Below are 25,753 nucleotides of genomic sequence, written 5' to 3'. Positions count from 1 at the left end.
GCGTGAATCCCGCTCCGACGCCGGCTGCCGAATTCTCCGGCGCCGCTTTTTTGGCAGCGCCCCCCCCCCCCCCCCCTGGCAATTCCCCGGGCCCTGATGGGCCGAGCGGCCGCCCGTTTTCGGCCAGTCCCGCCGGCATGAAATACACAAGGTCCACACTGGCGGGACCTGGCTCGGAGGGCAGCCTGCGGAGTCCTCGGGGGGGGGGGGCAGCCCCACGGTGGCCTGGCCCGCGATCGGGGCCCACTTCTGGGCGACCGGACGCCGGAGTGATTCACGCCACTCTGGCGCCGGTACGGTCCACCCGCCGGTTGGGGAGAATCCCGGCCACAGTCTCTGACAGACCTACTTCAACATTAGGATATCTCCACTTGGAGGGAGCCATGCCTGTTTGTTCTTACACATGATGACCATGAAGCCATTGTCGATTGTCATAAAAAAACCATCTGGTTCAATAATGTCCTTTAGGAGAAGAAATCTGCCTTCCTTACCTGGTCTGACCTACATGTGACGCCAGACCCACAGCAATGTGGTTGACTCTTAACTGTCCCCCTCAACGATTTGGATTTGTTTATTGTCACGTGTACCGAGGTACAGTGAAAAGTATTGTTCTGCGTTCAGCTCAGACAGATCATTCCATACATGAAATGAAAATACTTGGGCAAACATAAAATACACACTCTAAATACATAGACACGGGTATTGGGTGAAGAATACAAGGGTGTAGTACTAGAGAAGATGTGTGAAGAGATCAGGTCAGTCCATAAGAGGGTCATTTAGGAGTCTGGTAACTGCGGGGAAGAAGCTGTTCTTGAATCTGTTTGTGCTTTTCGCAGACATTTGTATCTCCTGCCTGATGGGAGAAGTGGAAGAGTAAATAAGCCGGGTGGGAGTGGTCTCTGATTATGCTGCCCGCTTTCCCAAGGCAGCGGGAGGTGTAGACAGAGTCAATGGCTGGGAGGCGGGATGGACAATTAGGGATGGGCAATAAATGCGGGCACAGCCTGCGATGCGAAGAAGAAAAAAAATTCATGATATTTTCTGAACAACCTGCCGGCAGACAGGCTGAAATCTGACCCCACTGCAATTAACCAGCATAGAGTCGATGGGCCGAATGCCCTTTTAGTTGGTGCGTTATTCACCTCAAGGTCAGGATCCGAACCCAACGCCTCACATCCTGTCCCCCCCCCCCCCCCCCCCCTCATTCCGGTCTCTCTTGTTGCCTTTGCCTGAGAACGAGGTTGTGGCATGAAGGGGGTTAACCTTGTCCAGACTTGCTACTTTGAACATTCCGGGCTTGTTGCCGTGAAGATGTTGATGTGCTGGTTGAGGAAAACATCATGTGATGTCTGCGTCTCACCCCTCTCACTTTCACATTCCAATTTTGTAACCTCCATAACTAACTTTACCAACGCCAGTTCACGATTTGCTGCTCACACAAGATTCAAATTTCCCCGTGTTGTTGATTGCCCTGAGCACCCAACCCTTCAAAAGAGCTGGGCTGGCGTGAGAGAAACTGCAGGTTATTACTAACATCATCAGCATAAGGGGTATTCAATTGCAATCACCAGAAAGGAAAATGGACACGAATTTGCTTTAACTATATTTCATTGAATTGGAAGGTCTGACATTAAATCCGTCTCTTTTGCTTCTGTTACGTGGAGGAAAGATTGCTAAAACTGAGATTATCCACCTTATGGGAGAGGTGATTGAGGGGGGAATTTAGTGAAGGTGGTGAAAATTGTAGTGTGGGAGTGGGGCATTGATGGAGTAAATAAGGAGTAACAGTTCCACTGGCAGGAAGGTTGTTAATCAGAGGGACACAAGAGTTAAGACAATTGTCAAGAGAACCAGAGGAGGAGATGAGGAGAATTCTTGTCCTGCAGAGAGTTGATCTAGGACACATTGCCTGCAAAAGTGGTGGAAAGAGGTTCAGTAGGAACTTTCAAAAGAAGATTTTGACAGATACTCAAAGCGGAAAAGACATTTTCGGCATGTGAGGAAAGTGTATGGGATGAGTTGGGTAACGTATTCAAAGAGTTGGTACTGACACAATGAGCCAAATAACATCCTGCTCTGCTGTAAAATTCTGTTTGTTCGTTCACCACAGCCTCAGTTGACGTCTTCTTGCTCCTTCTCTGGTTTTCTTCAAGCCTCCCTCAGTCCACGTCCCAATGTTCTCCAACCATCTGATATTTTTCTTCCTCTTCTATTTTCACCCTCAGTTTCTCGTTCAGTTGTTGCTGGTTTGAGGCTGTTGGGTCTCCGTTGCCAGTGTCCGTACTTGGCCATCCTTCTCTCTCTCGATGTACTCAGCGACCCTTTTGATTCCTTCTAGCCTGGATCGAACCAACTCCTTTGTCTTTCTGTCCTTGCATCCCACGATTCTCCAGCGCATGGCAAACCCTTTGAGAAAAGATCTTTGTAATCTGTCAACTGTTAACTGTGCTGCCTTGTTCTGGTTGTCGGCAGGCATCCCATCTGCAATTATTTCTGTAACATGGGCAGCACAGTAGCATAGTGGTTAGCACTGTGGCTTCACAGCACCAGGGTCCCAGGTTCGATTCCCTGCGGGTCAGTGTCTGTGCGGAGCCTCCACGTTCTCCACGTGTCTGCGTGGGTTTCCTCCGGATGCTCCAGTTTCCTCCCACAGTCCAAAGACGTGCAGTTCAGGTGGATTGGCCATGATAAATTGTCCTTGGTGTCCAAAAAGGTTAGGAGGGGTTATTGGGTTAGGGGGATAGGGTGGAAGGGAGGGCTGAAGTGGGTCGGTGCAGACTCGATGGGCCGAATGGCCCCCTTCTGCACTGTATGTTCTATGTTGCTCTATGTACCGAGGCTTTTGACAGAAGCTCTCTGCCAGATAGGCAGACCAACTAACCAATGCACGGAAACTTGGCATGAGAGATCACAGTCTCTCAAGTATGTTTACTGTGTAAATAATATCCATTTATGGCACTTGTGTGCAAGAAAAAAGCAGAAGGACTGAAATGGAGGCATGGCTATCCCAGAATTCACAGCAGAAGTGAAACACCTCTATGGATCCCAATTGTGTTGCCAGTGGGTTCCAGCTTGAACACTGAACACTTCCAGTGATCTCTTGCCCTCCCACAGGAGAACACAAGGGCCAATCCTGTAGCCAGGAAGTGCGTGAAAAGAGGAAGAAAAAGAAAACAAAAAGATTGGCATTTGGCTGTGGCCCATGTGGGATCAATGCAGCTGGCCATTCATAGTCTTTGAAAGTGCTCATGGAATCATAGAATTTACAGTGCTGAAGGAGGCCATTCGGCCCATCAAGTCTACACCAGCCCTTGGATCGAGAACCCTACTCAAGCCCATGCCTCCACCCTAACCCAGGAACCCCACAGATGTATTTTACCTGCTCATATCCCAGTGTTAGGCTTGAACCCACAGCCATCGTTGTCAGTGTGCTACCAGCTGATAAAAGCCTTCGGGGTTGCTACAAATTAGAAAGTTGGATAAACATTAATGATTTCATGTTAACCATCCGCGCTGCCTGCCTCTGCATATGAAATGCTTTGAGGATACAATGCAGAAATAGTCTGATCACATTTCACCAACTAGTCCCAGATTCCCTTGATTTCATCCACCTCTCCAGTACACTCCCAAGGGGATATTGGTCTCATTAAAGGGAGAGGGCAGACAACAACAAACTGCAATGGCAAAATTAATCTAACCCATCCATTCGAAGACGATGGCATTGGGCGGAACAACTGACTGGTTTCTACGCCTTGTCCCGATTACATCCTCCATTGAAGTTGATGGGCCGAGTATAAAACAAGTGTTCGCATGATCCTATAGGCTTCCCACCAGATCTTGGAGGCACAGTGGTTAGCACAGTTGTTTCACAGCTCCAGGGTCCCAGGTTCGATTCCCGGCTTGGGTCACTGACTGTGCGGAGTCTTTACATTCTCCCCGTGTCTGAGTGGGTTTCCTTCGGGTGCTCCGGTTTACTCCCGCAATCCAAAGATGTGCAGGTTAGCTGGATTAGCCATGCTGAATTGCCCTTAGTGTCCCAAAACGTTTAGGTGGGGATACTGGGTTACAGGGATAGGGTGTGCGCTTAAGTAAGGTGCTCTTTCCAAGGGTCGGTGCAGACTCGATGGGCCGATTGGTCTCCGTCTGCACTGTAAATTCTATGATTCTTGCCTGGTGAGCGAGATTAAAAAGTACCCCTCGGGGAGCCACCTCACATAACTGGAAAAAGGCCATGGACACTACCTCCATGTGATGTTAGCAATAGTTCATTGGCATGTTGTATTTGTGGAAGGGGGGATTTGTGGGAAGCAATTGTAGTGTTAGGTTGCAGCAGGAGTGCTTATCCATTCTGACTAATTCACCATTTTCTGGAGGGTGTGTACAATAATTTCAAGGGCTGAGTCGTGTGATTTGAAATGTGAGGTCATTGTGCTTACTGCTTTGTGCCATTAGGACTCCAGTGAAAATACATTCCTCATTCACTGGCTGTATGACTCAGATTGCTGCTTTCAGAGATGAAATCCATGTGATTAAAGCTTATCGAGTGGCTTGGCTGGACAGTTTAAATTATATCCACAGTTATATCCAGGGAAGAGTGGCAAAGGTAAATGATTTTAAACAAGCCTTTCAGAGGTCATGGAAGCTGTGCATGATGGGTGTGAAGGGGTCAGCCACAGACAACAAGCTTTCTCTTGTGTCCTTTGGCAGTATTATTGCAGACAATACAGCAGCCTTGAACCCATCAGTGTTGTTCCAGCTTCATTTGGGTGTTTTAGTTTCAGCGGGATAGAATGAATGAACAAAGATCCTGTGCAGAGGTGGAGAACCCACTTGTCATCACCTGCCATGGATGCCGATCAGTTGGACAAGTTAACCAATACGTTAGCTCCCCGAACCTCATCCATCCCCTCACCTCAATTTCCTCTTTTCCCTGTGCCCAAAGCAGTGGCATTAGTCATTTTAATTATTGTACACTCACAGTAATGGAACAATCAATGTGTGGATGCCACCCCAGATCTATGTGGGAGAAGGTGATCACGGGCGGGATTCTCCACTCCGCCAGCCGCCCGTTTCACGGCCGCACCCCACGCCGCCGGGAACCCCGGTTGCGTGCCAGCGGGAATAGTGAATCGCAACCATCAGAGGATTCTGGCCCATGGGTTGAAACTCGCTCCTCAGTGCAGGAAACGGGGTTAAGTGCGGCCTTGGCAGGGGTCCCCGCTGAGGCCCCGAATTGAAACAGAATCCCGAATGATAACGTGGTGTTTTTTGGCGCTGCGAGCGTCGGGAACACCCGGCTAGACGCGCTCATCGTGGGATTCTGTTCCAATTTGCTTAGATCACACCCATTAACTTCGCCAGAAGGTTCCTTAAAGCATAGAGGTTTATTCCTCTCCTCTATCTACATTAAATTCATGCCCTTACACACTTAAACGTTTCTGTTGCCACCCCATGTATGTGTCTTGATTTAGGATTTATGTTGCCCTGTTAATTCAGAGTTCATCATGCTATTCCTATTTGGATTCATCTCCCATTGAGGGGACAGTGTTAAGATCAGTCTTTTCCATTAAACGTCACGATTCAAACGAGTTGGAAAAAAAGGGAAAGGTTTTCCAGGCAGGAGGGAGCACATCCCTGTAAGGGAGGGCTCACTTACTCCTGCCCCCAACCACCCAATTGCTTTGCATTTGCTGTGCCCAAACAACCCATTAAGTTCAATCACAGACACATTGGGAAGTCAGGTACCAAATCGTTAAGCTGCCGTAGGAGACTTTTTCCCAGTAATGATGGGACACACTGGCTTGCTGCTTCAAATTTCCAATCCAGGAAAATATGGTCCAACAGTGTCAATGAGAAATAACTCTGGTCTTTCCAGTCAGTCATCGTATTGTCACATCTCATTAGGCCACATGCTCATTAGGCCACAGCTAGAGTATTGTGTGTGGTTCCGGTCGCCACACTATAGGAAGGATGTGATTACACCCGAGAGGGTGCAGCGGAGATGCACCAGGATGTTACCTGAGCTGGAGAGTTTAAGATGTGAAGAGAGGCTGGTTAGGGTAGGGTTGTTCTCCTTGGAGCAGAGAACCTGATCAAGGCGTACAAAATTATGAGGGTTATAAATAGAGTAGATCGGAATAAATCTTTCCCCTTAGTAGAGGGGTCAATAATCAGAGGACATAGATTTAAGGTAAGGGGCAGAAGATTTAAGAGGACATTTTCATTTAAGAAGCATTTTGATGAGAAGAGCAATAAGGCTACGGCCAATTGCATGAAAATAGGATTAGAATAGATAGGTGTTTGATGGCCAGTGCAGGACCTCTTTCTAAAAATGGCGTCCCGATCCCTCTGCCCACCGACCCGACTCCCAACACCCCCCAGCCCCAACTCCACACTCATGCAGGGCACCCCCAGGCACGGTCCCTATTGCTCAAAAAATGCCAGCCTGTCACCCTGGCAGTGCCCTTGCCAGCTGACAGTGTCACATGGACACCTTGGCAGTGCCAGGCTAGCACCCAGGTGGCATTGCCAGGGTGCACAGGTGGCAGTGCCAGGCTGGCAGTGTCAGGGTGCCTGGGTAGTACCAATGATGCCAGGGTGCCACCTTCCCCAGAGGGCAAGCATCTGGAGGCCTCTGATCCCCTGAGCGACCCCAACGAGTGCCGTTCTGTCTGGCCCCTATTTGTGGAAACTTGCACTGAACGGCACTCGCCGGAGATCTCCAAGGTGAGGGAGTTAGATCCCAATGCCTTGGTTAGATCCTGGGCATATTAGAGTGAGACTTCCTGCCAGAAAGTGATCCTGCCCGCAATGGGTGGAATTTACATCACGACGTCTCGCGAGATCGCGTTAGATTGCGCGAGGCGTGGCGAGCCTGCTGATCCCAGAAGAAGGATCTCCCGGCAACTACCGGCCGTGCTGCTTTTCAGGGTCAACGCAGCTGGTAAATCTCATCCTCCGACTCCATTTAAGTCATGAAGTTTGAGAGTTCAAGTCCCATTCCAGATTTAAGTATAATGTCCATGCTGACGCTCCCAGCACAGTACTGAGGGAGCACTGCTGTTTTTTGGATGAGATGGTAAACCCCGGCCCTATCTACCCTCTCAGATGTTCCATGGCGCGACATTGAAGAAGGGCAAGGGAGCTCTTCCTGGTGTCCAGGTCAATACGTATCCTTTAACCAACATCACTGAACATATTGGGCTGAATTTTACAATCCCCTTCTCCTGGGCGTGTTTCCTGCAAAGGGAGGGGAGGTGGGTAGATTAAGGCCCTCAATCCACCTCCTCGTCCATAAAATGCTGGGTGAGTGGGGCGCGACGTGGCACAGTGGTTAGCACTGGGACTGCAGCGCTGAGGACCCGGGTTCGAATCCCGGTCCTGGGTCACTGTCCGTGTGCAGTTTGCACATTCTCCCCGTGTCTGCGTGGGTTTCACCCCCACAACCCAAAGATGTGCAGGTTAGGTGGATTGATTGGCCACGCTAAACTGCCCCTTAATTGGAAAAAAATAATAATTGGGTACTCTAAATTTATTTTTTAAAAACTGCTGGGTGAGAGTGGGAAGGCTGGTTCTTTTAACAACTTTGTTGAAAAAAATGGGAAAGAAAGGGGGGCACATCTTTAGCAGATGCTCTGTACACAATAGGTCACCCTACTCCCAAGACTTTACCCCTTCTTTGTGACTGCCCACCTGTCCTCCAAAACCCACCCACTCCATCCTCCTTGCAGCCCACCCCCTAAGGGGCCTGTTCCCGCCGCACCCTAAATGCCCAGGGCTCCTGGACCCGGTGCCTGCCCTCGATCATTGTGTGGAGATGCCGGTGTTGGACTGGGGTGAGACTTGCATCTTTGTAGAAACTTAATGTCAGTGTCAAACTGCCGGCTCAAAGTGGAGAGGATCTCCAGGAAGATCGCGCATATAGACACTGACATTAAGTTTCTACAAAGATGCAAGAAAGCAGACAAGATCCCGAAAGGGCTACAGATCACAAACCCACTCAAGTCGGGGCTTACCCCATCTCTGGATCTGTAAAGATTTAATCACCTGCTAATGCTCGCATTCCAAGCATTGTCTGGCATCTTTGAATCTGTCTATATATATGTTTCTGGAACATACCTCTTCATTCACCTGAGGCAGGAGCAGCACTCCGAAAGCTAGTGACATCGAAACAAACCTGTTGGACTTTAACCTGGTGTTGTAAGACTTCTTACTGTCGATCATTGTGGACATGCTTGCAGTCCCAGCAGTGACCACTACTGAGCCCCGGCAATGCTGTGGCTGCTGGAGCTGCCGGTCAATCAGATTGGCCGGCAGCTCTTAAAGGCGGCACTCCCTCCCACTGGGGCGATGGAAGCCTCGCCCTCAGCTTGTTTGAACTGCCTGGAGTTTCTTAAATTGTTGCTGGGACGTCAGCCGGTTTGGAACTGAATTTCCCTCCAATTGCACCTCCCCTGCCTCGTCACCCCCTGTAAAATCCAGCCCGTTATCACATTGCTGTGTGCAAAATGTCTCTGGGTCCCACATTGCAACAGTGACTTACTTCACAATGTACTTCATTTCACGTGAAGCACTCTGGGATGTCCTGAGGCGCTGTGTAAATGCAAAGCTTTATGTTCAGGAGGCACGAGGCCCAACAATTTGCCCGTCAAGGTTTTGAGTAAGTTTGCAGATCATTTTAACGTAATATCGGAATCCAGAAGATATCCAAATTCTCTTGCTTTACTTTCACACTTTGCAAAAAAATTTTCTGTCTTAAAATTCTGACGTCACCTTTGAACCTCTTGCAAAATTGTTCGTCAATCAGATTGGAAACGGTGGTCAGTGAAAGAGCCCCGTCGAATCTGGGTTTTGAAATTAAATTGTGGGACTATTCGCATACCAGCATTTGATATTTTTGTACAATGTTCCTTTGTCCACTATTTCCACAGAGGCATTAAATCATTTCCCTCTCCTTCTTAGTAGTGGTTGACGTACAGTTACAAGTTGACTGAGTTCAACGTCCACCCAGCGATGACCTCTATTGCAACAAATGAACGTTTCATTATGGAGGCAATGATCCCATGGCACTGTCTGTGAGGGACTGTCAACTACTCTGACAAAGAGTGCATCTGTACTGGAGCATTTGCATTCACAGGCGTGATAACATCTCATAGAAGTGATGATCGCTTATGTAAAGCAGCGACAGACCAGAGCAAAGAAGGTCTCATCTTTTTGAAGTAGTCGATGGAATACACCTCTTGGAGAAGATCTCCATCTTGCTGACAGCAAGCTGCCCCGTGGCTATTTCTGGCCGACTTTCACAACTGCAGACCCAACCGCATTGATGTTGGGGAAATCTCAGAGAGTCTCAGCTGATTAACCTGCAACAGAAATATGACCTCTTTTAAATGTGTTGACTGAATGATGGATTTGATAAATTGGAGTGTGCATTGGGGATTTGGGGATTTAGTCACAGGAACCCCTGTGATTCTTTCAATTATTAAAAGATTGATAACCCTGCTGAGGTCCTAGGCTCTCTCTGTTGGAATCACTGGAATGTATTTCCAGTCCGTGAAACTCCGCAAACTGAAGTCAGATTGGTAATATTTATGCTTTCGGGTCATGCGTAACGGCATCCAAAGGTTTCAGAGGGAGGGAACCCCTCACTAACCTGGCAACACCCTACAGTCTGAAAGCTTTCTGAGGTACCAGCACTCCTTCAATGTGTTGCTCCTGAGCATTCCTGATTTTAATTGCTCTACCTGTTGACAGCCATACCTTCAGCTGCCTAGGTCTTAAACTTCTCCCTCGCCTTCTTGAAATCACTCTTTAAAGCCTAACATGTTGACTAAGTTACCCTTCTAAAATAGAACATTCAGTGCAGAAGGAGGCCATTCAGCCCATCGAGTCTGCACCGACCCACTTTAAGCTCTCACTTCCACCCTATCCCTGTAACCCAATAACCCCTCCTAAACCTTTTGGACACTAAAATCATGACCAATCCACCCAACCTGCACGTCTTTGGACTGTGGGAGGAAACCGGAGCCCCCGGAGGAAACCCACGCAGACACGGGGAGAACATGCAGTCTCCGCACAGACAGCGACCCAGCCGGGAATCGAACCTGGGACCCTGGCGCTGTGAATCCACAGTGCTAACCACTGTGCTACCGTGCTGCCCACGATACCTCCTTATGTGGCACCATGTCCTGTGTTGTTTGAAATGCCCTTACAAAGTGACTGAGAATGTTTTTACCATATTACATATGCTACAAAACTGCAGTGTACTATATTTAAACCAAGTCCAAATTTTAGCCCTATCCAAAATTTATAGGGGAGGGAGGAGAATGTTGAGATGACGCTGGTCAGTTAACTTCAATTCTCTTCCCAACTTCAGGGTATAAATGAGGTAATTTATTTACCAGAGAGTTGAGGCAGCTCAGTAAGTATTCCTCTTGCCTACAAGTCAGCCTGGATACCCAAACTAGGGCTGAGATGGGCATCGATCAAATTGGAGGAATGGAACTCACATTGTTTATGATGCAACATCGTGTCAGATTCTTCAAAATGTTTCCCATATCTACTGTAGAAGGGACATGAGGAAATGGCACACAAGCTGGCAATGCGTGTGAATGAGCTAAGTTTACTCAGACCCCATCAGGAATCCAGTGGACCTGCTGTCAACCAGCAAGGAACCGGTTGAGGTGGATCTTGGGGTTCTACAGACAGTCTTGCAATGGCTGGAACAGGGATTGCCAACTCCACCTGGATGTTTCCCTGGAGGCTTCATCACATGCTCTCACGCCTCAAGCCGCTGCATTCCCACAATTGGTCGCTGAAGGCATTCATCCTCACAGTAGCTCTCCCCCCTCCCCTCCCCCCACCCGGCCATACTCCCCGCTCCTCCCGCTCTTTCCCCCCGCTAATTGGAAAGCAAACAAGCTGCTAATTACGTCATTGGATGATGCTTGCCTGAGAGTCGAACACTCTGATCCACTGTCTGACCACTGGGTGGGTGAGAAGAATGTGACATGCCGGCAAGTGGACTTTGCATCCTATATACCCCTTGCACGCAGCACTCTTATTTTACTTAACACATTTTTAACAAATTACTGATTTGTATAAATAATGCATTTCGGAAGAAAGTCAACAACGAGCACGCAATGTCGCCGTGATCTTTCTTCTGGGCAGTGTTCCGGTGATTCATCGTTAATTCCTGGAAACTCCAGGGCTGCCAACGTGAGGCAGAACTTGTGCCTGCTTCTTGTAAGCCTGGCAGCGTCAGATGGTGACTCCCTCTGCTGGGAGCTCCACTTTTCCATTTCATGTATCCATCATAGGAAGGGAGCTTTCTGCATTGGGTGACCAGATACATCACCGGACAGACTCCGGCCAAGTTAGCCTAGACCCGAAAATCATCTTTTATTTTTTATTTAGTCCGGATTGGATTCTTCATACAAATGCTAAGACGGAAACTATAAACTAGGGATCATAAATACACGATAATCTTCAGTAAATCCGATAATGAATTCAGAATAAACTTTACTCAGAGAAAACGCGATGTGGAATTTGCTCCCACAAGGAGTAGCTGAAGTGACTACTGTACATGCACTGAAGGGGAAGCTATATACACACACATGGAATCCCTACAGTGCAGAAGGAGGCCATTTGGCCCATCGGGTCTGCACTGGACCTCCGGCAGAGCACCGTACCTAGGCCCAATCCCCTGCCCTCTCCATGTTGCCCCACCTAACCTTTAGACACTTAGAATGGCCAATCCATCTAACCTGCACACGTTTGGACTGTGGGTGGAAACTAGAACACCCGGAGGAAACCCACGCCCACACAGTCACCCAAGGTCGGAATTGAACCTGGGTCCCTGGCGCTGTGAGGCAGCAGGCTAAACACTATGTCACTGTGCTGCTAGTGAAAGTGAAAGGAATGGAAGGACATATTTGTATGATTACACAAGAACGGAAGAACGTATGAAATAGGGACAGGAGTAGACCATATGACCCTTCAAGCCTGCTCCGCCACTCAATGCAATCATGGCTGATGTTGGATTTCAACTCCACTTTCCTGCCCTCTCCCCGTATTCTTTGATTCCCTGAGAGACCAAAATTTTTCTATCCGAGCCTTAAATTCAATCAACAATGCAGCGTTCACAACCCTCTGGGATAGAGAATTCCAAAGATTCACACCCCTTTGAGTGAAGAAAGTTCTCCTCCTCTCAGCCCTAAATGATTGACCTCTTGTCCTGAGACTAGATTCCCCAGTTAGGGGGGATGTAACTTCTCAGTATCTACCCTGTCAAGCCCCATTAGAACTTTGGATGTTTCAATAAGATCACCTTTTATTCTTCTGACCTCCAGAGAATATAAATCTGATTTACTCAGCATCTCATCACAGAGAGATGGGAAGAAGTTAGTTTGGAGCTTGAAGACCATCACATACCAGTTGGACTGAACGGTCTATTCCTGTACTGCACATTTTGTATCAAATAGAGAAGGAGAAATGGATGTGCTGTACTCACTGTTGCTCTGAGAAAACTGGGGAAATTCTTGACTGAAAACTGACCCTGCAAATGTTGAGAATTATATATAATGTGTACTACTACTAGTGTTACAATGTTTTTTAAAAATAAATTTAAAGTACCCAATTCATTTTTTCCAATGAAGGGGCAATTTAACGTGGCCAATACACCTAGCCTGCACATCTTTGGGTTGTGGGGGCGAAACCCACGCAAACACGGGGAGAATGTGCAAACTCCACACGGACAGTGACCCAGAGCCGGGATCGAACCTGGGACCTCGGGGCCGTGAGGCAGCAGTGCTAACCACTGAGCCACCGTGCTGCCCCAGTATTACAACTTTGCTGGGCCTCATAAGCTCCATGTTTAAAAAAGGGGCGCGATTATGGTGGCAAACCAGAAGATCTGGGGAGAGCTTCGCTAATATTTTCAGAGTCCCGGCGAATACCTGATCTGATCCACTGGGTGGGTGGGAACAGATTGACACCTTGCCTGCAAGTGGACTTCGCATCAGCTGTACCCTTCGCGTGCAGCAAGCTTGCATGTTTGGAAATCAAACCCTGTCGTTCCTGTGAACCGCCAGCCCAGCAACTGAAAAGGAAATGTTAATATGTGTGTTGTAACTTGGTTCAGCTGTGGGCTCAGGGGTTTGAGTGCGTTTGGCCTTAACGGTGTTGTGTTCCTCTTATCCTCCGCAGGGTCGTTGCTCCAGAGAAAACTGCAAGTACCTTCACCCACCACCCCACTTAAAAACACAGCTGGAGATAAATGGACGCAATAACCTGATACAGCAGAAAAACATGGCCATGCTGGCCCAGCAGATGCAGTTAGCCAATGCCATGATGCCTGGAACCCCACTGCAACCCGTGGTGAGCATGATCAAGTGGCCTTTGACTCGGTTGAGAACGATTACATTGCAGGTCGTTAAGAAGTTGAGATAATATTATCCAGTATGTTAAGGGACGAAAGAATCGGTCCACTTATCTTTGATTGTTTGCAGCGTCGGGTTATACGGGTGTGTTATTTTGTGTATCAGGATGCCATTCTCCATCCCACTCCGCCTTTGTCTTTACTCCCCATTCACCCTTCAGCATTCCCAAGTCTGGCCAGGTTTGAGATTTCGGTCTTGCTCTCTCACCAGCGGGGGTCCGGTGGGACTCACCAGATTCCAGTTGGATCAACTTCCCATGAAGGTAGTGTTGTAAGTGTTGGAACCAATGTTTACCCACTGTTATCCCACTACTCCCAAAGTGAAAGAATTTTAGTACTCACAGCTTGTATTTATATGGTACCTTTAGTATCATAAAACACCCCAAGGTTCTTCACAGGCCATCAAGTCATATAAGGAGGTGTTAGGACAGATAGCCAAACGCTTGGTTAAAGACCTATATTGTCTGATGAACATCCTAAAGGAGGAGAAAGCATTGGAGAGTCAGGGAGGTTTACGTCAGGAATTCCAGAACTAAAGTCCAAAGGTGGCTGAAGAGCACCGGAGGGATGATGAAATGCGGGATGCCTTTTCCTCCTTCACAAATATATTCTGCACCCTTGAGGCTTGAGAAATGGAAATGTTACTGCAGTTTCAGTAAATAATACATCATTTATCCCGCTCAGTGTTTTACACAATGTCAGGATGTCCAAAATCGTTTTATGGCTAAGCAAACGCTTCTGGAGAATGTTTGAGAGACTGTGTGCTCAAGGATCTCAAAACCCACAATTTTCTGACTCACAGACTAGATCACGGGCCAAAGCCCATGGGCTGGATTCTCCGATCCCCAACGGCAAAAATCACGTTCGGCGACGGGGCGGAGAATCCCCGATGATGACAGAATTGGGGGTGGCGCCGCTTTCGTGTTGCTCCTGAAAAGCAGAGTACGCCACATGCTGTATCCATGGCCTCAGGTCAATGCCCCGCGATGCTCCGTCCGAGACCGGCTGAGTTCCCGACGGCATGGGACACGTGTAGTCTCACCTGTCGGGAATTCAGCGTGGCGGACTTAGTCCAGCGCCGCCACAGTCGGGGGAGGGCTGATCCGCAGGCGGGTGGGCTTTATTCGGGGTCGGGGGCACTGCGGTGGGGCAGGCACTGCAGGCCGCCGCCATGTGCATTGCGCGGCCACGGACCCGGCAATGATCCTGGTCGTATCAGCAGCTATAGCTTGGAGCTCTACGCTGCCTGGCTGCTAGCGCCCCCATTCCCGGAGCAGGGAATCGCTGGCCGTTTTGCGGCAGTTTTCCTGACGTAAAACACCACAATTTTCACGCCGGGGTGGGGACTTAGGCTCCCAAACGGAGAATCCAGCCCCATGCCTCTACAAGAGCTCAGACAGATTATTCGTAGAGGAGTTTCAACGGGCCTCGGATTTTCAAGGTGAGGCGAGAGAGGACGCTATCAGCCAAAGTTTGGGGCCTGATCCCTGCTGTTAGAAATCACTCATCCAGATGGGTGACTGAACACACTGATTGGAGTTGGGCATGATGCTCCCTCAACCCGTTGAATAGTCCCCAATCTAGATTTACATATCATAGAATCCCTACAGTGCAGGAGGAGGACATTCGGCCCATCAAGTCTGCACAACCCTTTAAAAGAGCACCCGAACTAGGCCCCTGCCCCCGCCCTAACCCCACCTAACATTTTGGACTCAAAGGGGCAATTAGCGTGGCCAATCCGCCTAACCTACACATCTTTCGACTGTGGGAGGAAACCAGAGCACACGGCCTGAAACCTACACAGACACAGGGAGAACAGGGAAACTCCACACAGATAGTCACCCAAGGCTGGAATTGATCCCAGGTCCCTGACGCTGTGAGGCAGCAGGGCCAACCACTGTGCCACCGTGCGGCCCATATAAAGGATGATTTCTCAGCAGACCTGGTGAGCGAGTATTGGGGGTACATTCGGCAGGTGATAACAGAATCTTCAAACCTACTGTCTATGTCCCAAGTCACCCCAAATCCTGTTACACTCTGCCTTTGTGTCCACTGACCTACATTGTCTCCCAGTTGATCAACGCCTGAATTTTAAAACTCTCATCCTGATTTTCAGATCTCTCTGTGGCCTCGATCCTCCCTATCTCTGTCGCATCTTCTGGATCTCTGCATTTCACTAATACTAGCCTCTCGTGTAGCCCCAGTTTTAATTGGTCCAGCATTGATAGCTGTGTTTCCAATTGCTTCGGCTGGAGGTTCTGGAATTCCCTTCCTAAATCTCTCTATCTCCCTTTCCTCCATTTGAGATTCCCCCTACTGGTAATTACTTTGACCAAGGTGTCCCCAAGGCCTTTTAGGTGACTTGGTGTCAAATTCTCTTTGATGACGGTCCTGCAGGGCACCTTGGGATGTTTTACCACGTTAAAGGCACGGCATTAGCACAATTTCTTTTCCATTATCATTGTTGCTGAGATAGAATAGAAGCCCACAGGATAGGACTTGGGGATAACCGGATTTAAGAAACAGAGCCGGGATTTCCCTCTGAATCAGAGGGAGGGGGCAGCTGAGCATTCAGGTTCCCGCAGAGACCAGAATGGAGCCAGGAGGGTGCAAGCATCAGCCAAAACCCAGCATGACTGCGAGATACAATCAGTGCGAAGCTGGCTGGCTCCCAACAGGAAAGCACATTTGAGAAGCCGACTAGAAAGTGGATCTAAAAAAAGGGGATCCGATGAGTCAGCCAAGCTTAATTTTTAAACCCAAAGGCAGAAATATCACACCACAGGCTGCTGATCATTGGCCCTGTTTCCATGAGTCATTTGACCTGTCATATAAGGATGGTTTGAGTGAACACAGGCAAAACGCTGCATCAATCAGCCAGGCCTTTTCACTGATTAACTATTGGGTTAGAAAGAAACAGCTGCATTTACATAGCAGCTTTCATCGGCTCAGGACTTCCACAAGCGCTTTACAGTCAATTGTAATGATCCTGATCGAGACAAGTAACTACTTTATTTTAAGAAATCCGAAATCCCAGTTATTTACTGAAAAGATGAAGCCACACGATTCCACAGTTCAAACAAAATTTTTTTTTTTAACCGTACAAGGGCGGCAGGCTGGCACAGTGGTCAGCGCCTCACAGCGTCAGGGTCCCGGGTTCGATTCCGACCTCGGGTCACTGTCTGTGTAGAGTTTGTACGTTCTCCCTGTGTCCGCTTGGCTTTCCTCCGGCTGCTCCGGTTTCCTCCTGCAGGCTAGGTGGATTGGCCAAGCTAGATTGCCCCTGCATGTCTAAAGGTTAGGTGGGGTTCCGGGGGGATCAGGCGGGGCTTAGGCCTGGGTAGGGTGCTCTTTCGTAGTGTCGACGCAGATTCAATGGGCCAAATGGCCTCCTTCTGCACTGTATGGATTCTATGATTCTAAGAGTCAAACAAAACAAACTATCTTGGTCTAGAACCCCAAACCAATATCCGTGAAGAATGAATTGACATGCAAATTGTGGTTGATTATAAACCGTAAATTAGCATTCAGTGGAGGATATAACTAGGGCAGATCTTACGAATTGGTTCAGCAGCTCACTCAGCATTTCTGTCATCAATCTCAGTCACAAAAGCCCTTCACAACTCTGTCTTCCCCATGAGAGATTGCAGCTCTTCTTCTTCTTCTAGCATTTAGCCTGATTCCCCCAGCCAACAAAAGTACAAACTTTGAAACAATGGCTGGAGTTTTCCGTCTTTGCCGCCCCACTGCCCCACAGCAGCTGGTGGGTTGCCCGGCAGCATTGCCAGCGAGTCATGGAAAATGCCATTGCCTTCGGCAGGACTGGAAGATCCCACCGCCGGCCAATGGCAAGCCGCATCCGCTGCCGGAAAAACCGCCGGGGGAGGGAGCTCGAAAATCCCGGCCTGTGTGTTCCTTTGCACACTGCAGTACTGAACTTTTTGATGTGTAGTCAATTTTAATATCAGAAGTGTGGCAACCAATTTGCACACAGACCGCGATGTTATAGTAGCCAGATAATTTGTTTTCGAGTGATGTTGCTTGAGGCCTGAATGTAAGAAACCGAGGGAGTACGCCCCTGCTCTTCCTCAAAACTAGTGCCATTAGATCTTTTAGTAACTAGCTACCATTGCAGAACAATTCAGGTGAGGAGCAATGATATTTACGCTTCTCAGTGGACATTTTACCGTGCGACTCAGCACTATTCTGACTCCTTACTTTCAAATGTTCCTTACACCCTACATCTTTGACGGGATGGTAGCACAGTTGCTTCACAGCGCCAGGGTCCTGGTTCGATTCCCGCTTGGGTCATGTCTGTGCAGAGTCTGCACGTTCTCCCCATGTCTGCGTGGAATTCTTCCGGTTTCCTCCCACAATCCAAAGATGTGCAGGTTAGGTGGATTGTCCATGCTAAATTACCCTCAGTGCCCCAAAAAGGTGAAGTGGGGTTACTGGGTTATGGGGATAGGGTGGGAGGTGTGGGCTTAAGTAAGGCGCCCTTTCCAAGGGCCGGTGCAGACTCGATGAGCCGAATGGCCTCCTTCTGCACTGTTAATTCTATGAAATCTATGAAATTTGGCCACGCTTTTGGTCACCTGTCCTAACATCTGCTTACGCCGGTCTGAAATTCTATTTGCTGACACTCCTGTGAAGTGCCTTGGGAAATATGGTTAATTTAGAGGCACTATCTGGATGCAAATTGTTGGTGCCGGTGCATTCAAACTCTTCTTTTCAAAGCTTCCACGACTGAGTTCGCCCCATGGCACCTGGAAAGGGAGCGAACCTTAAATCTGCACCTTCTGTCACCTCGCACTATGTGCTCATCCTGACATGTTAGTTTTTCCGAATGACAACCTGGAGGCCACAAGATTTAAATCAGGGGCCTCGAGAAATTGGAAAGCCGTCCAAATGGAGATGAGTCATGTCCTTTCTGAAGGAACTCTCATCAGGGTCTGTCGGGAGTGCTTGGCTCGAGTCCGACTTCCAGCAATTGTCACCAACTCTTCAGAATTGAATTGTAGGATCGTTTTTGACTTGCCAGTACTAAAAAGAAAATGAACTTGCATTTATAAATGACCCAAACAATGTCCCAAAGCGCCTTACAGCAGATGCCATTGGCGTCACGCCTCACCATGAACCAGCTGTCCAGCCAACTGACCCTGCCCCCTTTTGGGGGGGGGCTGCTTGACTTGGCCAAATGCTGCCCTGATGTTAAATGAGTCATAGAATCATTGAATTTACAGTGCAGAAGGAGGCCATTCAGCCCATCGAGTCTGCATCGGCTCTTGGAAAGAGCACCCTACTTAAGCCCCACACCTCCACCCTATCCCCGTAACCCAGTAACCCCACCTAACCATTTTGGACACTAAGGGGAATTTAGAATGGCCAATCCACCTAACCTGCACATCTTTGGACTGTGGGAGGAAACCGGAGCACCCGGAAGAAACACACGCACACACGGGGAGAACGTGCAGACTCCACACACACAGTGACCCAAGCCGGGAATCAAACCTGGAGCCGTGAAGCACCTGTGCTAACCACTATGCTACCGTGCTGCCCAATTGCTGTCACTCTCACCCCACCTCTTGAATTCAGTTCTTTTGTCCATGCTCGGTTCAGGACTGTAATGAGGTCAAGAGCTGAGTGGCCCGGACAGAATACAAACTCAGTGCTGCCCCCAATTGGTGTTCAACAAGGAAGGATACTGATTAATCAACTGGGAGTTGGGGAGGTGGGGCGGTAGGTGATAATCAGCAGGGGTTTTCCTTGCCCATGTTTGACCGGATGCGATGAGACTTCATGAGGTCTACCGGAGTCAATGTGCAGGTCCCTCCAGGCAACTCCCATCTGACTACATACCACTGTGCCATCACGGCTGCTGGGTCTCTGCTGCTCCTGGGACAGGGTATACCCAGGGATGGTGACAGCGGTGGCTGGGGCATTGTCTGTGAGGTATGAGCATGACTATGTCAGGCCGTTGTTTGGCTAGTCTGTGAGACAGCTCTCCCAATTTTGGCAGAATTACCCAGATATTAGTAAAGAGGCCTTTGCAGAGCTGACATGTCTGGATTTGCCGTTATCATTTCCGGTGCCTAGGTTGATGCTGGGTGGTCTGTCCTATTTTATTCCTTTTTTCAGACCCCCATAGCAGTTTGGTACAACTGTGTGGCTTGCTAGGCCATTTCAGAGGGCATTTAAGAGCCAACCTCATTGCTGTGGGTCTGGAGTCACATGTAGGCCAGACCATGGAAGGACGGCAGATTTCATTCTCTAAAGGACATTCGTGAACTAAATGGGTTTTTATGAGAATAGACTATGGTTTCATGGTCACCACTTTGATGTTCTTACTCTGTAGATGATATGGGATCCTTAATTTATGCCTGAGAGGCAGAAGAGGCCTTCACTTAGCATCTCATCCAAAATGTAACACCTCCAACTGTGCTGCCTGAATTGTTAATTGTTTTTGTGCTCGAGCCGGTGGCTCTTGAACTCACAGCATTACTGAGTTAGTTACTACTGAACCACAGCTGACACTAACACTGTCAGAGCAATCCCTGGTATGAACTCATGTCTCATGCACAGTGCTTCAAAATCAGCCACCACTTCTTCAGTCTTAAATTCCTATTTGGATCAAGTTGTCTGTCAGTCCTACTGGTTCTCTAGAACATAAGAAACAGGAGCAGGAGTTGGCAATACAGCCCCTCGAGCCCACTCCGCCATTCAATATGATCATGGCTGATCTCCTCTAGGCCTCAACTCCACTTTCCTGCCCGTTCTCCAGAACCCTTCAACCCATTGCTAATTAAAAATCTATCTCCTCCTTAAATTTACTCAAAATCTCAATGTCCACTGCACTCTGGGGTAGGGAATTCCACAGATTCACAATCCTTTGAGAGAAGTAATTTCTCCTCATCACTGTTGTAAATCTGCTACCACTTATTCTAAAACTATGACCTTTCGTTCCCCACAAGAGGAAGCATCCGCTCTATCTGTACTTTGTCAATACCTTTTATCATCTTAAATACCTCAATTATATCTCCTCCTTCTTCTAGTCTTGGGTGGGTATAGACCTAAACTGCTCAATCTCTCTACATAAGACAAACACCTCGGGTGGGATTCTCCGACCCCCCGCCGGGTCGGAGAATCACAGGGGCTGGCGTGAATCCCGCCCCCGCCGGTTGCCGAATTCTCCGGCACCGGATATTCGGCGGGAGTGGGAATCGCGCCGCGCCGATTGGCGGGCCGCCCCCCGGCGATTCTCCGGCCTGCGATGGGCCGAAGTCCCGCTGCCGGAATGCCTGTCCCTCCGGCGAGAATCAAACCACCTCTCTTACCGGCGGGACAAGGCGGCGCGGGCGGGCTCCGTGGCCCTGGGGGGGGGGGGGGCCCTCACGGTGGCCTGGCCCGCGATCGGGGCCCACCGATCCGCAGGCGGGCCTGTGCCGTGGGGGCACTCTTTTTCTTCCGCCTTCGCCATGGTCTTCACTATGGCGGAGGAGAAAGAGACCCCCTCCACTGCGCATGCGCGGGGATGCCGTGAGCAGCCGTTGACGCTCCCGCGCATGCGCCGCACGGCAAAGTCAGTTTCGTGCCAGCTGGCGGGGCACCAAAGGCCTTTCCCGCCAGCTGGCGGGGCGGAAATCAGTCCGGCGCAGGCCTAGCCCCTCAAGGTTAGGGCTCGGCCCCTCAAAGGTGTGGAGGATTCCGCACCTTTGGGGTGTCGCGATGCCAGACTGATTCGTGCCATTTTTGCCGCCGGTCGGCGGAAATCGCGCCGATTGAGGAGAATCCCGCCCCTCATCTCTGTAATCAATCTAATGAACATCCTCTGAACTGCTATCCAGTGATAAGCTATCAAAAACTTCCAATGTTTTGCAAAAACTTCCAATGTTTTGCATCAGAACATTTAAACTTGGGGTAGATGTACATTACCGTGCAATTTATTGGCAATGTATAATAATTAAATTACGACGGTTTAGGCCAGGATATTTCCATTGTTTTAGAATTGGGGAAAATTATATGAACTTCAGGTAAAGTTATTTAATGAGTATATAACCAGTGCAAGTCACTGAATGTTGGATTGGGAATGAAAAGCCAGCTGGCTGAGTAAGTTTGGGAAGTTAAGAATGACATTTATTAGTTTAAGGTCACATTTAAATATCTGCCATTATTGTGTTGCCAGTCAGGGAAATGGAACGCTGTTGTCTTAAGACCTTACTTTCAACTTAATTAACCCATCATTCGTTTCTGTGGATTGAATGACGCATCTATGGCAGGTTAAGTTATAACTGCTGATTTCTCTTCTTTGTTCCTTCTTTTTATTTGCCCAAGGATGGGGCACTGCCTGCCCATCTGAGTTCCCCAAATTCGACAATTCACTTTATTCATCTTCTTGCAGATTTTCTCCATTGATTTTCTCTCCTTCTTTCCGAATCCTTCCATTGCCTCACCCTTCCCAATCCATGTAACACCCGCTAGCCATACAACCTTCCGAGGACTCTACCTCCCTCGTGTGTCTCCCTGTTTCTTTCAGCCCTCTAATGCTCTGAGTTGTCTGGTTCCTAAGTTCTGGAATTTCCTTCCTCAACCTCTACACCGTTCCATCCTTGAAGATGTTCCTTAAAATCTACCTCTTTGACCAAGATTTTGGTCACCTGTCCTAAAGCTCATTCTGCGTCTCGGCTCCAAATGTTATCTGTGAAGTACCTTGGCCTGTTTCTCAACGTTTCAAGTATAACATAAATGGAAGGCAATGTTCCCACCTGAAGGCACTAACTTCTGCTGGGGTACAATTCCATGTTCAGCTGCCATCATCCGATATCTCACCCAAGAGACAGTTGACAGTGATTGTAGGCTGGGTATCCTTGCTGATAATCATACGATGAACCTCAGGAAATGGTAGTCAATTTTAGAAATCGATTAACTCACTGGAGAACATGAAACATACATGAGGTTGTGAATGACTTAATATCAGTGCAAATTTTTTCTTCATTCACTGGTTAACACACTGAGCAATTGCCGGAACCTTGTGGCTGACTTTGAATACCAGTCAACTTTAGGAATTGAATCACATCTGCAGCTTGCGGGTGCAGGATTGCATTGGATTGCTGCGGTTTTTGGTTATTATGAGATGAACAATAAAGTGTAGTCATTCAATTTTTAAAATATATGTTCACGGGAGGTTAGGATCATTGGCTAAGCCAGCATTTGTTGCCCATTGCTAATTGTCCTGGAGAAGGTTGTGATAAGCCATTTTCTTCTCCCACTGCAGTCCCATGTGGTGTAGGTACACCCACCCTGCTGTTAGTGAGGGAGTAATTCCTCTATGGCAATGATCGGCATCCTAGGCCGGTGAGTGAGCCGCATGAGTCGCCCTCCTCCATCTTAGTGGACCGCAAGATTGAAATCGGCCACGTTTACTGACCATGACCCCATGAATAAGATTAAATACATTTAATACACGTCAAATATTTCATAACGGGTTAGAGAAAATGCTTAATCATTTATATATTAATGGAACTCTCATTCAATTCCAAATGGTAAAAATAAAAGAAATATTTATACTTTGGACACAGAGGGAGTGCACAGCCCTCTCGGTCAATGTTGTGAGCAATCAGCACACACCTCACTTCACTTGCCCTCGCTTTACGTGCGTTTCACTCAGTTGTATCGGTAAGAAAAAAACAACACGGCCCAAAATCAGTGGAACGTTGGCAACTCTGTGCGTGGGCGGCGGTCAACAAAATGTCTTGCGGGCTACACTGAGGACCCAGATGGGCACCATGTTGCCCACCATTGCGCTACGGTCTCTCTATACTCTCTGATGCTACCTCCTGCCCTTTGAGGAGAGTCCGGAAGCTGAAAGATTTTAAATCATGTTTTTCTTTTTCCTTTCTTGCAACACAGATGCCGAGATGGCTGGAGAGCTTAGATCTAAGGGGCCGGCCATTAAACCTTGAGGTGAGAGGAAATTTCTTTAATCTAAGGGTGTGAGCCTTTCACAATCTCATGCACCAGTGCAACACTGACTACACTTCAAAAATATTGCATTGGCGGCAAAGCACTTTGAGAGGTCAGGTGGTGACGAAAAGTGAAAGTCTTTCCTTCTTTATTGCTTTGTCCTGTTCCATCCCATCCTCCATGATCCCACTGCAGCTATATTTGCCAGTAAGAAGATCACATGTTGGAGGTATTTTGCCGGGTGCTGTGACTCCTATGGAATACTCTCCACCAGTTTCTTTCACAGCAGCAGATTGGTCCTGACACAAAGCTGCGGCACGAGCTGTTTGAAACTTCCCGAACGTGAGGCACTCCTTGTATTCGACACACGGCTCTCTGAGTGAGCTGGAGCCTCGGGACTCCACCTGATCTGTCAGCGTGCTTTCCCTTGTTCCCAGCCAGCCAGTGGAGCAGGTTGCTCAGCCACAGGGAGCAACTGAAACCCGAGGGGTTGGCAAATACACTCGCTCCTGCTCAAAAAGACTAACACTTGCAATTCAGCACACTCAACGGGTTTATCAGCGAGTTCAAAACACAGCATAAAGGAAAGGACAAAATCACATTGTCAAAACTGAGAAAGGGAAAACAAATGCATCCATTTAAGGGGAGGGATCTGTTTCTGTGGTGCCACTGTGAGTGACAACAAGCAGTCTACATCAAAACTGCAGGGTCAGAGTGTCACTGTGGAGTGACTCTCATTCGTTACTGTGTCCGTGTGGAGTGACTTTCATTCGTTACTGTGTCCGTGTGGAGTGACATTCATTATAAACTGTCTGTGTGGAGTGACTCATTGATAGACTGTGTCTGTGTGGAGTGACATTCATTATAAACTGTCTGTGTGGAGTGACTCATTGATAGACTGTGTCTGTGTGGAGTGACTCTCATTATAAACTGTCTGTGTGGAATGACTCTCATTCGTTACTGTGTCCGTGTGGAGTGACTCTCATTATAAACTGTCTGTGTGGAGTGACTCATTAATAGACTGTGTCTGTGTGGAGTGACTCTCATTATAAACTGTGTCCGTGTGGAAGGACTCTCATTCGTTACTGTGTCCGTGTGGAGTGACTCTCATTATAAACTGTGCCCATGTGGAGTGACTCTCATTCGTTACTGTGTCCGTGTGGAGTGACTCTCATTCGTTACTGTGTCCGTGTGGAGTGACTCTCATTCGTTACTGTGTCCGTGTGGAATGACTCTCATTCGTTACTGTGTCTGTGTGGAGTGACTTTCATTATAAACTGTGCCCATGTGGAGTGACTCTCATTCGTTACTGTGTCCATGTGGAGTGACTCTCATTCGTTACTGTGTCCGTGTGGAGTGACTTTCATTCGTTACTGTGTCCGTGTGGAATGACTCTCATTCGTTACTGTGTCTGTGTGGAGTGACTCTCATTCGTTACTGTGTCCGTGTGGAGTGACTCTCATTCGTTACTGTGTCCGTGTGGAGTGACTTTCATTCGTTACTGTGTCCGTGTGGAATGACTCTCATTCGTTACTGTGTCTGTGTGGAATGACTCATTTGTTACTGTGTCCGTGTGGAATGACTCTCATTCGTTACTGTGTCCGTGTGGAGTGACTCTCATTCGTTACTGTGTCCGTGTGGAGTGACTCTCATTCGTTACTGTGTCCGTGTGGAGTGACTCTCATTCGTTACTGTGTCCGTGTGGAGTGACTCTCATTCGTTACTGTGTCCGTGTGGAGTGACTCTCATTCGTTACTGTGTCCGTGTGGAGTGACTCTCATTCGTTACTGTGTCCGTGTGGAATGACTCTCAATTTAAACTGTGTCCATGTGGAGTGACTCTCATTCGTTACTGTGTCCGTGTGGAGTGACTCTCATTCGTTACTGTGTCCGTGTGGAGTGACTCTCATTCGTTACTGTGTCTGTGTGGAATGACTCTCATTCGTTACTGTGTCCGTGTGGAATGACTCTCATTATAAACTGTGTCCGTGTGGAGTGACTCATTCGTTACTGTGTCTGTGTGGAATGACTCTCATTCGTTACTGTGTCCGTGTGGAGTGACTCTCATTCATTACTGTGTCCATGTGGAATGACTCTCATTACAAACTGTGTCCGTGTGGAGTGACTCTCATTCATTACTGTGTCCGTGTGGAATGACTCTCATTATAAACTGTGTCCGTGTGGAGTGACTCTCATTATAAACTGTGTCCGTGTGGAGTGACTCTCATTCGTTACTGTGTCCGTGTGGAATGACTCTCAATTTAAACTGTGTCCGTGTGGAGTGACTCTCATTCGTTACTGTGTCCGTGTGGAGTGACTCTCATTCGTTACTGTGTCCGTGTGGAGTGACTCTCAA

The 25,753-nt window shown here is 48.4% G+C and overlaps 1 protein-coding gene across 14 annotated transcripts in view; it reads left to right on the top strand.

The window, feature by feature from the left end:
• mbnl1 (muscleblind-like splicing regulator 1) overlaps positions 1-25,753 on the top strand; it is a 396,632-nt gene that overhangs the window by 282,996 nt on the left and 87,883 nt on the right. For all 14 annotated transcript variants that reach the window (XM_072473809.1, XM_072473821.1, XM_072473819.1 and 11 more), the window contains 2 exons: positions 13,207-13,377; positions 23,345-23,398. In XM_072473809.1, the coding sequence (XP_072329910.1) occupies positions 13,207-13,377; positions 23,345-23,398 (225 nt within the window). The remainder of the gene's footprint in view (positions 1-13,206; positions 13,378-23,344; positions 23,399-25,753) is intronic.

The sequence above is a fragment of the Scyliorhinus torazame genome, chromosome 14 (genome assembly GCF_047496885.1).
Source record: "Scyliorhinus torazame isolate Kashiwa2021f chromosome 14, sScyTor2.1, whole genome shotgun sequence".
Lineage (NCBI taxonomy): Eukaryota > Metazoa > Chordata > Chondrichthyes > Carcharhiniformes > Scyliorhinidae > Scyliorhinus > Scyliorhinus torazame.
Note: the sequence above shows the minus strand (reverse complement) of the source record. Positions and strands in the feature narration are given on the sequence as shown.